General features: G+C 36.3%; 1 protein-coding gene across 1 annotated transcript in view; it reads left to right on the top strand.

The window, feature by feature from the left end:
- Nucleotides 1–9,520: 9,520 nt before the first annotated feature.
- The window catches only part of LOC106091084 (homeobox protein rough), a 39,235-nt gene continuing 33,984 nt past the window's right edge, over nt 9,521–14,771 (top strand). Inside the window, exons 1-2 of the mRNA XM_059361435.1 lie at nt 9,521–9,843; nt 9,926–10,092. Coding sequence (XP_059217418.1) covers nt 9,521–9,843; nt 9,926–10,092 — 490 coding nt within the window. The remainder of the gene's footprint in view (nt 9,844–9,925; nt 10,093–14,771) is intronic.

Below are 14,771 nucleotides of genomic sequence, written 5' to 3'. Positions count from 1 at the left end.
GCTTTGACATTTCATCATGAATAGACTTACTAACGAGCAACGCTTGCAAATCATTGAATTTTATTACCAAAATCAGTGTTCGGTTCGAAATGTGTTCATTCACCGTAACGTTGCGTCCAACAGCATCTTTGAAAAAATACGGTCCAATGATTCCACCAGCGTACAAACCACACCAAACAGTGCATTTTTCGGGATGCATGGGCAGTTCTTGAACGGCTTCTGGTTGCTCTTCACTCCAAATGCGGCAATTTTGCTTATTTACGTTGCCATTCAACCAGAAATGAGCCTCATCGCTGAACAAAATTTGTCAAAATTTGAACACATTTCGAACCGAACACTGATTTTGGTAATAAAATTCAATGATTTGCAAGCGTTGCTCGTTAGTAAGTCTATTCATGATGAAATGTCAAAGCATACTGAGCATCTTTCTCTTTGACACCATGTCTGAAATCCCACGTGATCTGTCAAATACTAATGCATGAAAATCCTAACCTCAAAAAAATCACCCTTTATATTCTTGATCATCTCGACATTTTGAGTCGAACTTGCCATGTCCTTCTGCCCGTCTGTCGAAATCACGATAACGGTCGAACACGTAAAGCTGGCCTATTGAAATTTTGCAAAGATACTTAAAATTGATATAGGTCGTTGGAGATTGCAAATGGGCCAAATCGGTTCAGATTTGGATATAGCTCCCATATAAACCGATATCCCGATTTAACTCCTTAAGCCCCGTGGAAGCCGCAATTTTTGACCGAAATATTGCACATAGTGTTCTGCTATGACTTTCAATAACTGTGCCAAGTACGGTCTAAATCGGTTAAGAACTTGATATAGCTCCCATATAAACCGATCTCCCGATTTGACTTCTTAAGCCCCTAGAAGCCGCAATTTTTGGATTAAAATTTGGGCAATGACTTCTACTATGGTTTCCTACATCCAATCCAGGTATTATCCAAATGAGTTCATAATCTGATATATCTTAGCATAGCAATTCATATTCATTATCCTTTGTTTACCTTTGTTTAATGTCATCCATGGTGGAGGGTATATAATGGTGATTTCGATTCTAAAAAAAAACATGTTACACTAATGTTGCACTTATACTGGACGACATTTTGCAAATGTCGCGCCAACCCTCTTATAGTGTTACACTTTTTGCATTTTCAATCGAATGTGTTCGTATGTAGTCATTCCTACAAATATTACGGTAAAAACCGCATCCTCGTCTTGGGATGAAGAACTTTCTAGCAACTCATTTTATATGCCAAATTTTGTCTTCTTCTGTTTAAACAAAATTTACTTAAATGATAGCGTGTGCTACAAACGTAGCACAGAGGTTAGCATGTTCATGTCCCTTGGTTCCTAATGGGAAATTTTGTAGGCACGCTGTTCGGAATCGGAATAAAAGAAGAAGCCCCTTATCATTGAACTTAAAACTTTCATCGGACTCTAGTCATTGATATGATGGAAGTATCCCCTGTTCCCCAATGAAATGTTCCTAAGAAATTTAATAATAGCAGTTAGTAGGTTTAACATACTGGTATAATATTGCCAGAGCTATGGATAAATCCTGAACTCTGGAGCTCTCATATCAACCTGCTCTCCGATATATCTTCTGACTTCACAAAATTTTTGATAAGATATGTCCATTTCAACTATTATTAGAAAGTTTGCCTTATTCGATATACGTTTTGCCAATATTTCGTTATAGACTGCCTTTTAGCTCTAGAAAAATCTAAGCTGGGCAAAATATTTGATATATAGAAAATACGAGCATTTATGCGGAGAGCGATAGCATTTACACGATATATGTTTTTCACACTTCTACAATACTGCCAGAGATACGGCTAAATCCTAAATTCGGAAGCGCTCACATTAACCTGCTTTTCCTACATTCAGCATCCATCAAACCTCGCAAAAATTGTTGTTAAGCCCAAACCAATTCTTATTGGAAAGATTTTCTTATTGGATATACGCTTCGCATATAAACCAATATTTCGTTTTAGACTATCAAAGCTCTAGATAAACCTATCTAGGTTAGATTAGGTTGAAAAGAGGGTGCAGATATTAATGCGCCCATGCCACTATGGACATACACCTAAGCCAGTAATTGGCTTATTGTGCGCCCTAAAAACTATAAAGTAACCTCTGAAAAGAAAATTTTAAATTACGAATTCCGTGCTAATTACAAAAATCTTAATTGTTTTCAATACCATTCCCTTAAGTTGGTTCATGTCTGGTATTGTGGCTCTACCTAATTACCGGTATCTGTTATTCGCGAAATTCGGGCAATGACAAAGGAAATGCTCCAACGTCTCATCATCTTCTCCGCATGACCTACACTTGCAGCACCAATTTTACATAAGTGAGCTCGAAGTTCTATGTGTCCCGTTATGATACCAATATCTATACTGACCTCCTTCTTGCTGCCTTTCAGTAATAGCCTTGTCTTCTCACGATCTGGATCCCCCCGTAGGATTTTCGCCCTCCTACCGATCGTTTCACTGTTCCACAATGTTGCATGCGCACTCGTCGCCCACTCCCTTAACTCGGACTGACGCCTCATAGAAGGCGTTAACCTCCTTCTTACACTACAAGACTGTTCGTGACCTTACCGTCCTGCCCGCCCGGATCTCCGCCTGCAGGATCGTATTATGGTCAGGCAGTCTAAAACAGATCTCAGTCCCTGGGTTCTCAATGTAAACCCTCAGGCCCACTCTATTCTCTAGCCTGATCCATCCATCCGTGCAACATGATCGTCCAGATGGCAACACTACGAGTTCCAAAAGTGTGACGCTGGCAGCAGTGCCTCGCACTCGACCTCAAAGTTCATCTCAGGTATCCGATCGGAAACCTCTTCCCTTTCTTCCAGGTTTCCTATCGTCGCCTCGATTATACCGCGATGGTATGAGTTGCTCCCATCCTCAATCCATTCTCCCATCGCCTTAAGTCTCATAGCCGCAGTGGCGGTTTATGGGTCGGATATCTAGAATAGTCTCCAGTGCCCTAGTGGGCGTGGTCCTCATCGCTCCGCCTGTGCTAAGACAACATGTTTTCTGAACCTGTTGTATGGTCCTTATGTTGCACTTTTTCTCCATAGCAGTCACCAAACTACTGAGGTGTAGGTGAGTATTTGTCTAATCACGCTCCTGTAGAGCCAGTGGACTATCCTCGGATTCAGGCCCCATTTGGAGACTACGGCCCGTCTACGGCCATTGATCAACATCTTTGAGCCTTCTCAGTACGCTCCTGGATGTGACACTTCCAATTCAGTTAACTATCCAAGATCACTCCTACGTATTTTACTTTCTCAGATATCGATATCGTTTTATTGAGGAAACGTGGTGCATCAAATTGGCCCACCTTCGTTTTCCTCGCGAGCAGGCATATTTCAGTCTTATCTGGGTCAACATTGAGACTACTGGGTCTAGCCCAGTCATATGCCATATGCAAGACCCTTTCGGCCCTTCTGCATAGCTGGTTCGGATCCTTATCCCTTAGAAGTATTATAACATCGTCTGCGTAACAGACAGGATCAAATCCCTCCTTAGTTAGCATCCGTAAAAGGCCTATCTAAGCTTGCAAAAATAATTGACCAATTTGGTAATATCTTAGGATGTGAAATGTTTACGAAGACAATCATTTGAAACACAACTTTGTACTTTATTTCGATACAGCGCCATTCCCATTTATTCATGGGTAAAAAGTTTCAGGACGGACAAACTTAACACTTTTATAAATAATTTTATGTTCGTTAAATTAACTCAACTCTATTCTTAGTATTCCAATTACAACTACATATACAATGCAGCAAAATAAGGAAATGGCAAAACAAATTCAGGAAATTAAACCAAAAAATCCAATCCAGGATATGGTTCAGGCTACACACGGAAGGCGGAGCTTTCAATGAGAGAGCAGAGAAAATATTTACATTTCTGTAAAATGGTAAAATACACTTTAAAAAATGAACATGTCGAAATGTTGTCAGTTGATACAAATTTTCAGTGCGAACAGAAATTAAAAATAAAAGGTTATTGGGCAAAAATTTATTAAAACTTAAGTTTTTTGGATTTTTTATATTTGGCAACTAGCAGTTTGCCCTTCGCATTGGTCTCATATTAATTAACTTCTAAGTTTTTCCCAAACCAACGTTTATATTGAAATCTCTAGTCTAATATTAAAAATAACAGTTTTATTTGACAGTTATATAAAGGAAATATGCCAAATAAACCTATTTTAAATCTACATTAAGTTTTGTTAATAAGGCTTTAAATGGTTTCCATTATTTTATCGAAAGCGTTGGAGATAGTTGTGTTTTTCCCCTTATTATTAATTTGGTTTAAAATTGCTACAGATCTTGCTTCTTCAATTGCCTGCTCTAAATCAATTATAACCTTTTCATTCAAACTTGTCACATGTCAGGAATCCTAAGGACATAAAAAATTGCAGCCATTTTTGTTAATTTTCTAACATCAACCCAATTTACCATCCTTACCCACACATCCCAACCTAAGCCCACCATTCCCACTCTGTAACATTCTATTTCCTATTGGCTCATCAAAAATTTCTCTCAGTGTTTTTTTACTATCACGAGTTAAGGGTTGTTTACACAGTAGTGTCCTTAAGCGTGCCATTTTAGCCAATAGCAACGAAAGCCAAAAATAAGGATATCAAGGAAAACAGTTCTCCTCTCTTTTGGCGGCGTTTGACAGGCGATGAAGACCACACAACGCAAACATATGAGAAGCGGCCAACAAACCCCAGCACCCTCCCTCAATCTCTTTACATTTCTATCTCTCCCCCTCAAAAAAAAAAAAGACTGATTGGCTATTGGGTTTTGGTTTAACAAATAAACAAACATTCTGTTGAGAGTGAGGGGAGAGTTAATTTTTTTTACTTTTGTAAAGCATGAAATTTGATATCCTACAACAGCAGTGGGTGACAAAAGTTTACATATTATACAAAAATGGTTTTTTAGAAGCTTTAGATCGAATCGAATGCCATGGCAGCGCAGGGGTTAGCATGTCCGCCTTTGAGGCTGAATGTCTGGGTTCGAATTCTGGCGGGAACATCAGAACAAATTTTTCAGCTGTGGTTATTCTCTCCTAATGCTGGCAACATTTGTGGGGCACTTTGTCATATAAAAACTTTTCCTCAAAGAGGCGCGCTCTCCGCCACGCCGTTTGACTTCGGCTATAAAATGGAGACCCTTATCATTGAGCTTTAACCTTGAATCGGACAGCATTCATTGCTATGTGAGAAGTTTGCCCTTGTTTCTTATGAAATGTTCATGGGCAAATTTGCTGATTTTACACTCAATCAAATTTTTTATTCAATACAGCCAAAATGTTTGCTAAAACAGCAGTTTTTGCCTGCTTTCCCTTTTTTAGCAGACAAAAGCTGCTGTTTTAGCAAACATTTTGTTTGAATAAAAAATGTGGTTGAGTGCAAAATCTGCTATTTCAGCAAACATAGGTCTGCTGTATTAGCAAAAATTTTTTACTGCTATATCAACTAACAAAATATGATGTTTTGAGTGCACAAGACTGCTGAAAAAAATTGTATGCTACTTTTTTTTTTAATTTGTGGAAAATTACTGTAATGAACCTTTCTGATCCATCCATCGGTATACATTTCGAAATGTGGCTGAGCATATATGTTCTAAATTTTTTTCTAACATCCCCTTGATAATTAAGCAGCAATCAGTTTCAGCAAACAACAGACTTTTCAGCAGTAAGCCTGCTACTCTGAAATTGCAGTACTACTGCTGTAATAGCACAACTAATGCTACAATAGCAACTATTTTGCTATTGTTTGTTTGCTATTTTCAGAATTTTTTTTGCTATGAGTGTTCCAACATTTAAATTTTTACTTAATTTAAACCAAATTGAATAACAAATGTGACCTTTATACACTCAAGAAGTAAAGTTAGGAGATCGATTTATATTAGAGCTAAATTATGTTATAGACCGATTGGGATCATACTTTGTGTTCAATTTCAGTTAAATCGGAGAAGAATCGGACATTTGCAGTCCCTATTAAAATTAAATCGAATTAAAATCGTGAGCTCGATTTATATAGGAGATATATTATGAAATGGACCAATTTACGCTCATTACGCTTTTGAAAGAGAGACATAAAGAATCCCAGAAAGACACACCGACGGACGGCCATGGCTAGATCGATCAAGAACGATGATGAAGAAAATATACTATACAGGGTAAACATAGCCCAATCCGATGGTGGAGGGGTACAAGTTTGAGCATTTGAAAGAAAACTCCTCCGTAAAATATTGGGTGATATCTAAAGCGTTGTTTAAAAAAAAATCGAATAAAACATTGTAATTTTGTTGTTGGAAATGCTTCCACAGCTTAGACCAATGAGATTTTTTTTCTATTTGGAATAGAAAGACTAAACAATAGAAACCATATAAAAAGTTTAGGCAATATGTATTGACAATCTAGTGATTGCGATTTCGTCCTTACCAAAGACTTTTTTGGACATATAGTAGTAAAGATGAATAAAGGATACTTATTCACCCACTCATTAGTAAGTGAGAAGATTTTTTTTTTTTGCAAACAGAGAAACGCTTACCTTTCAATCTTTTGCCTTTTGATCCCAATAAGCAAAATACGAAATATTATAGCGATCGGTTAACGATAACCCGTGTTGCCGCGACGTGAATCTAATGAATCTAGTTAAGTATTTTAGGTCCTAGCATGGAATTGGTAAACTAAGTATACTTTAGTAGGTAATTTATTACAAAACCACAAAGTATACCCTGCGCCGCTACTATTGCTGTGATAAAATGTGTAGTTCGACTCAGAAATTCCTGCTGATTTTTACGTTAACCCATCGCCATATTTCGAATTTTGAGAAAAAAATCACAATTTGGTGCGTTTTATGGGCTAGTGGCATCATTGGACCGTACTTCCTCAAAGATGATAAGAAGCGTAACGTAACTGTGAATGGTGAGCGCTATCGTGAAATATTTTTTTTTTGTTTTGAACAAAATAGAGAGCTTGATTTGCATGACATGTGATATCAACAAGACGGTGCCACAAGCCACACAACATGCGTAACAATGGACTTATTGAGAGGCGAGTTCGGTGATCGTTTTATTTCACGTTCGGGACATTGGCGCCTAGATCGTGCGATTTAACGCCTCTAGACTACTTTTTGTGGGACTGTGTTAAAGCTCATGGCAATACACACAAGTCCGCTTCAATTAACGCATTGGAAGAAACATTGAAGAATTTATTCGTGAGATACCCGCCGAAATATTGGAGAGGATGAGGCGCAGTCACAATCAACATTTGCATGAAATAATCTTTGATTCAAATAAAGATTTTATGAATTTTTCTGAATTTTATGTTTTTTTAACTTTCTTATGTGAATTCAGTCCTCTGTTCGCCCGTCTGCCTGCGGAAAGCACGCAAAGTTTCCAAGGAGTACAACTAGACGCTGGAAATTTTGTTCAATTACTTCCTATAAATGTAGGTCGGTTGGGATTGTAAATGGGTCTTATCGTTCAATGTTTTGATTTAGCTTCTATATAAATCAATCTCCCGATTATATTTCTTGTCTGAAATTTTGTATTAAAACGTTTTCTATGACACCTAAAGGATATGCCAAGTACGGTCCGTATCGATCCAAAACCCAAACTAACTCCCATATAAACCGATCTCCTTATTATACCTCTTGACCTCCAACATAGGTGCCAAGTATAGCCTGAATCGTTTTGAAAACTGATATAGCTTACATATAAACCGATCTCTCGATTTCTTTCTTGATAAGGCGCAATTTTTACCCGAATTAGCTGAATTTTTCCACAGCGACATTTACTATGGTCTCCAACATCCAAGCCTAGTATGGCCCGAACTGGTTCATAACCCAATAGCATAGCAATTCCTTGCCATTATCCTTTGCTTGACTATAAAGAGATACCGGACAAAGAACTTGACAAATGCGATCCATGCGTGGAAGGTATATAAGATTCGGCATGGCCAAACTTAGCTCGCTTTTACTTGTTAGAAATAACTTTACGTAAATATTACTCGCAGCTCTATCTTTGGTGATAACACCATTAATTGTTGAATCACCAGAACGATTATGACGACCCTAAAAAGGTCATAACAAACGATGGACATTTGTAACATTGTCACAGAGCACGAATTGTAATAGTAATTTTCAACGATTTGCAGTCCTTGCCCGTTTATCAGTTTCCACACGGTGAAATGGCAGAGTATACTGAACACTATTCACTTTTATATATGAATTTTGGACTGGAGCTGGCAAAATATAATCGCAACATTCGATATATTCGATAGATAAAATAATAATATATCTATGCGCCACAGTAGCGAGGTTAGCTTGTCCGCCTATGACGCTGAACGCCTGGGTTCGAATCCTGGCGAGACCATCATGTAAAGTTCTTTCCAAAGAGGTGTCGCACTTCGACTCGCCGTTTGGACTCAGCTATAAAAAAGGAGGCCCCATATCATTGAGCTTAAACTTGAATCGGACTGCACTCAGTGATATGTGAGAAGTTTGCCCCTATTCCTTTATAGAAAGTTCATGGGCAAAATTTGCAATTTGCATAATTTGCAATAAATGTCGTAAGAATATTGTAGAAATTATTTTTATAAAAATCTCAAAAAAAATTATTTTCAACCAATATTTTGTGAGTAATAGCCAGCCTATTATGCAGGTCATAAGAATATTGGAGGAATTGTTTTTTATAAAAATTTATATTTTTCACAAAATTTCATCTGTACAAAACTTCAACAACTTTTCATGCCCAGTGTACTCAATGCAACTTTTCTCTCAGTTAAGGCCTCTTTACCTCAAATTATAATTGTTATATTACAGTTGAGTTATGACAGGGAAGAGCAGCCAGCCGCCACACCACCGCAACCACAATGTTATCCACCAATATTTTCACATCACCAATATTGACCACAACAATGCCATACATGCAGCACAAGGATATAGAGCAAGGGATAACATAAGGCATCGTAAAACAAACAGTACTCCTCTTTAGTATACCGATCAGCACCTTAGTGCCTGTCTCAGCGAGTAGAGGGAGTTAGTCGTTAGTACTTGTCGCCAACCAACAAAAAGAAAACAGAAGTAAGGAGAGAAAAAAAACTAAGTTTCATTTAAGCTCAAAAGTTTGGTTCTGTTCGTGTGTCGGAAGTAAAGGATTACGCATACCATTCGCCCGTCACCATCATCATCATCATAAGACAAAAGGGATATTTTTGTAAAATTAGCATTGCAGCAGGGAGGACGTCGACTCCTATGTGCGAGCAAACGAGTGAACGAGCAAGCGATTGATTACTTGCTAATCATTATCGTCGTAATAAACTACCATCGGCGATAGCAGCAGTTGCCAGCAAATCATTACGCTGAATACGATAAGCCAACGCGGATGTGTCACACCAAGTTATCGTTAATTAAACGCGCACTTTAAAACACCAACAATTAACAACAATAAAAACAATAAAAACACAAAATGTTGCCATTACAAAATCACAACTTAAATTCCAATTCAACATATTTACCAAATCTAAATAATAATAATAACAATAATACAATGCCCTCGACTTTGGTCGGTGGCAAGACTCCTTCATCGCCGCGCCAATTTTTCGCACGTCTTTATGGTCATCTGGAAACCAATGAGGAATCGAAGGCGTCTCCGTCCGATTTAAAAACTAATTTTGCTACTTCGGCAGAAGTCTCCTCTTCCTTTGAATCGCCCGCGAATTGTGAAACACATTATCAAAGTGATGGTGCCACTACCACATCTTCCCCAGATATTTCAATAAGTGATGAAAGGTGCGTGAATGCGTCTAACGTCGCGTTTTAGTGTTTCGTTTTTTAAAAATGTTCGTATAATTTTGTTTTTCTTTCTTCTTAGAACGGACATAAATATTCCCAGAGCTTGTTCTGCGGTGGGTTTAACGCAAGTCTTGCCAACGGATTACAATAAAAATGATGTGAATAATGTTTTACCGCCTACATTTGTGGGAATGCCATTCGGATTTCATAATGAGAGTCCATTTTCTGTGGGATTAAGTGCATTTCGTAAGTAGAAGTAATATAACTCTTAATTCTTTATATTGAGATAAATATTCACCATTTTAAACAAAATCATGGTTTGAAATAACAAAATATTATTTTTTCAACAAAAAAAATGTAGTGAGCAATAGTTGAGAAATCATTTACAGAATTTATGTTAATTGGTTGATTTAAATTTAGTTTAAAAAGGCATTATTTGTTATTGAACTTTTATATAATCTTAAATAGTGGGTTGTCTGTGAAGCAGCCTAAATTTGAAATCCCATCGTGAACACCAAACATTTATCAGTGACGATTGCCTCTATAGGATATGTCGTGCCGCAAGCATTTGTGTTCCTTTTTTCAAAATGAATATATTTGTGCTTCAAGATGTGTCAATGTCCGATTCTTCAAAAAATACTTTTTTACATTCACATATTTTATAAAAAGATATTTGTGTCCATTTCCGTGCCGAGTGCTGAATGCCGGATTCTATATTTTTCTACTAAAAAAATGTCAGCGGTGGTTGTCTTCTTCTCATAATGGCGGCATTTGTGAGGTACTATAACTTCTCTCCAAAGAGATGAAGACCTGCGGCAAGCCGTTTAGATTCAGCTATAAAAGGAGATCCCCTATCATTCAGGTTAAATTGAAATCGGACAGCACCCAATGACATATGGGGAGATTGCCCCCTGTTACTTAAATATTCAATACTTAGATTTTTTTATCTGACTGTTGCTATCTTTTTACTACTATAAATTACAAATTACAAATTTTGCTCTGAAATATTATCAATATATTTGATATATTGCCTATGTAGATCGCTTCAACTATGGAACTTCAACAACAGTTGTTGGAAGTCATAACAAAACAATCTCATTTACAATCCCAACCGACCTACACTAATAAAAAGTATTCCTTCGAAAGTTAGCGTGCTTTCGACAGACGGAGGGACGGAAATGGCTAGATCGACTAAAATGGCATGACGATCAAGAATATTTCGAGAAATTGCAAACAGAATGACGAAATGAGTATACCACCATACTATGGTGGACGGAATAATATAACAACAAGTAAAAGCGTGCTAAGTTCGGCCGGGCCGAATCTTATATACCCTCCACCATGGATCGCATTTGTCGAGTTCTTTTCCCGGCATCTCTTCTTGGGCAAAAAAAAGGATATAAGAAAAGATTTGCTCTTCTATTAGAGCGATATCAAGATATGGTCCGGTTTGGACCACAATTAAATTATATGTTGGAGACCTGTGTAAAATGTCAGCCAATTCGAATAAGAATTGCGCCCTTTGGGGGCTCATGAAGTAAAATAGAGAGATCGATTTATATGGGAGCTGTATCGGGCTATAGACCGATTCAGACCATAATAAACATGTATGTTGATGGTCATGAGAGAATCCGTCGTACAAAATTTCAGACAAATCGGATAATAATTGCGACCCCTAGAGGCTCAAAGAGTCAAGATCCCAGATCGGTTTATATGGCAGCTATATCAGGTTATGAACCGATTTGAACCATACTTGGCACAGTTGTTGGATATCATAACAAAACACGTCGTGCAAAATTTCATTCCAATCGGATAAGAATTGCGCACTCTAGAGGCTCAAGAAGTCAAGACCCCAGATCGGTTTATATGGCAGCTATATCAGGTTATGAACCGATTTAAACCATACTTGGCACAGTTGTTGGATATCATAACAAAACACGTCGTGCAAAATTTCATTCCAATCGGATAAGAATTGCGCACTCTAGAGGCTCAAGAAGTCAAGACCCAAGATCGGTTTATATGGCAGCTATATCAGGTTATGGACCGATTTAAACCATGCTTGGCACAGTTATTGGATATCATAACAAAACACCTCGTGCAAAATTTCATTCCAATCGGATAAGAATTGCGCACTCTAGAGGCTCAAGAAGTCAAGACCCAAGATCGGTTTATATGGCAGCTATATCAGGTTATGAACCGATTTGAACCATACTTGACACAGTTGTTGGATATCATAACAAAACACGTCGTGCAAAATTTCATTCCAAACGGATAAGAATTGCGCACTCTAGAGGCTCAAGAAGTCAAGACCCCAGATCGGTTTATATGGCAGCTATATCAAAACATGGACCGATATGGCCCATTTACAATACCAACCGACCTACACTAATAAGAAGTATTTGTGCAAAATTTTAAGAGGCTAGCTTTACTCCTTCGGAAGTTAGCGTGCTTTCGACAGACAGACGGACGGACGGACGGACAGACGGACGGACATGGCTAGATCGACATAAAATTCCACGACGATCAAGAATATATATACTTTATGGGGTCTCAGTCCAATATTTCGACTAGTTACAAACAGAATGACGAAATTAGTATACCCCCCATCTTATGGTGGAGGGTATAAAAATATATAAACTATGCAGAATTATAAAAAAAAACAACCACATATGAATAACAAAAATGTTCTACCAGAAAGGAGAATAAAAATTTGTTTGAAGAGATATTACTCAGAAAAATCTAACTTATAGTACAAAAGTTAGTGGTTGAGATTTCCCAAAAGCTTTGTGCTGTGATCTTAAGTAGAAATACTATGAACAACAAGCTGTGAAACTGTAGGCCGGTCAGACGAACGAATATGTGTTGCGTTGATGCATAATGATGATGACCTAAACACGAATCGAAACGCATCCACCAGTGGTGCGAGCCCATATGACAAATTCCGCTGATGACGATTCATGGCGAATCATAAATCGCGATACCAAATGTTTTTAATATACATTACACATTTTGCCCTACCGTTGAAAGTTCATTGCTGTGCTATTCTTTGAATACATCCAGAAAAATTCGTTTGCTGGTATCAGCAAACACTGTCTGCTGATATTAAATTAAAAATTTTAAACTGTTTAACAAACCCATTTAAGACTTTTGAACTTCTTAATAACAATTGATGTATTGGCTCTATATATTCATAAAAAAAATTACCAATTTTAGTTGTTAACTGTTTGTAGTAGTTATTTTGTCTGCTGTTATTTAAATTCGCCCAAAAATTTGCAAAGTGTAAAAAGTTGGAAAAAAAATTTGAAAGATAAGATGGAATATTAAATTTTTATTTAATTTATTTATGACATTTTTCAACTTTTTTAACATTTTATTTGAAATCCAAGAAAATGTTTGCTGTTTTAGCAAAAAATTACTGCTGTCCCATTTTTAGCAGACTTTCTTCTGAAGATTTTTGCTGTTTTCACTAAAAAATGTAAAAAGCATTGAACGAAATGGTCTATAGACGGACAATATACTGCAATGGAATCTAAATAAGATTTTAAGACCGAAAAAAGACAAAGGAGGCCCATATCAATGAGCTTAAATTTGAATCGGACTGCACTCATTGATATGTAAGACGTTTGCTTCTGTTCCTTATTGGAATGTTGATGGGCAAATTTTGCAATCAAAAATTTGAAAAAAAAAAATTTAAATACTAAAAGAAATAAAAATGAAAAAAAATTTATACAAAAACATAAAAAAATTAAAAATGTTAAAATAATTATAAAAATAAATATAAAAATTTTAAATACTCAAAGAAATAAAAATTTTTATAAAAACATAAAAATTTTACATACAAAAAAAAAATAAAATAAGTAAAATAAAAAAAATTAAATATAAAAAAAATAAAAAAAGATAAAAAAATATAAAATAAAACTAAAAAAATATAAAAATAAATAAAAAAATAAAGAAATAAATAAGAAAATAATTGAAAACAAAATAAACAAAAAACACAAATTAACAAAAAAAATAAATTATAAAAAAAAATTAAAATAACATAAATAAAAATTATAATAAAATAAATAAAAATTAAAATAAAATAAATAACAATTAAAATAAAATAAATAAAAATTAAAATAATATAAATAACAAATTTTAATGAATAATTTCGGGTAATAGATGCGCCTATATCCACATATAGCCCGATCTAGGTCATTCTTGGTACGAAAGTCGAAAGGCTTAACACAACTCATTATGCCAAATTTCAGCAATATCGCAATATGACAAGGCTAGATCGCCTTACATTTTTACGCCTATCGAAAATATATATAATGCATAGGGAAGCCACAGTAGCGCAGAGGTTTACATGTCCGCCTATGACGCTGATCGCCTGGGTTCGAATCCTGGCAGATACATCAGAAAAATTTTCAGCGATGGTTATCCCCTCCTAATACTGGCGACATTTGTGAGGTACTTTGCCATGAAAAACTTCTCCCCAAAGAGGCGTCGCTGCGTGGCACGCAATTCGGACGCGGCTTTTAAAATAAGGTTTAAGGTTAAAAATAAGGTTTAAAATAAGGCTTAAAATTGAATGCGACAGCACTCATTGATTTGTGAGAAGTTTGCCCCAGTTTCTTAATGAAATGTTCATGGCCAAATTTGCATAGGGTCAGAAATGGGTATTTCAATGAAATTAAAAATTAGAAACTACAAATAGAAAAAATAAAATAATATAAGAGAAAAAGAAAATATAAAATAAAAAAACTATTCGATTCCCACCGGATGATTTGGTGGGTAGCTGCTGTGGACGGGCTAAAATTGTCTGAGTAGGTGCGTTTGAAAAAAGTACTACCCCCTATAACCTTTCCTAGCTCCAAACTAGGTATTTTAATAACCTCATGACATAAAATCGTTGATTTAGATCAAAATAGTGGTCATACCTC

Source organism: Stomoxys calcitrans, chromosome 2, assembly GCF_963082655.1.
Source record: "Stomoxys calcitrans chromosome 2, idStoCalc2.1, whole genome shotgun sequence".
Lineage (NCBI taxonomy): Eukaryota > Metazoa > Arthropoda > Insecta > Diptera > Muscidae > Stomoxys > Stomoxys calcitrans.
The sequence above is the reverse complement of the archived record's forward strand: the minus strand, read 5'-3'. Positions and strand labels throughout refer to the sequence as shown.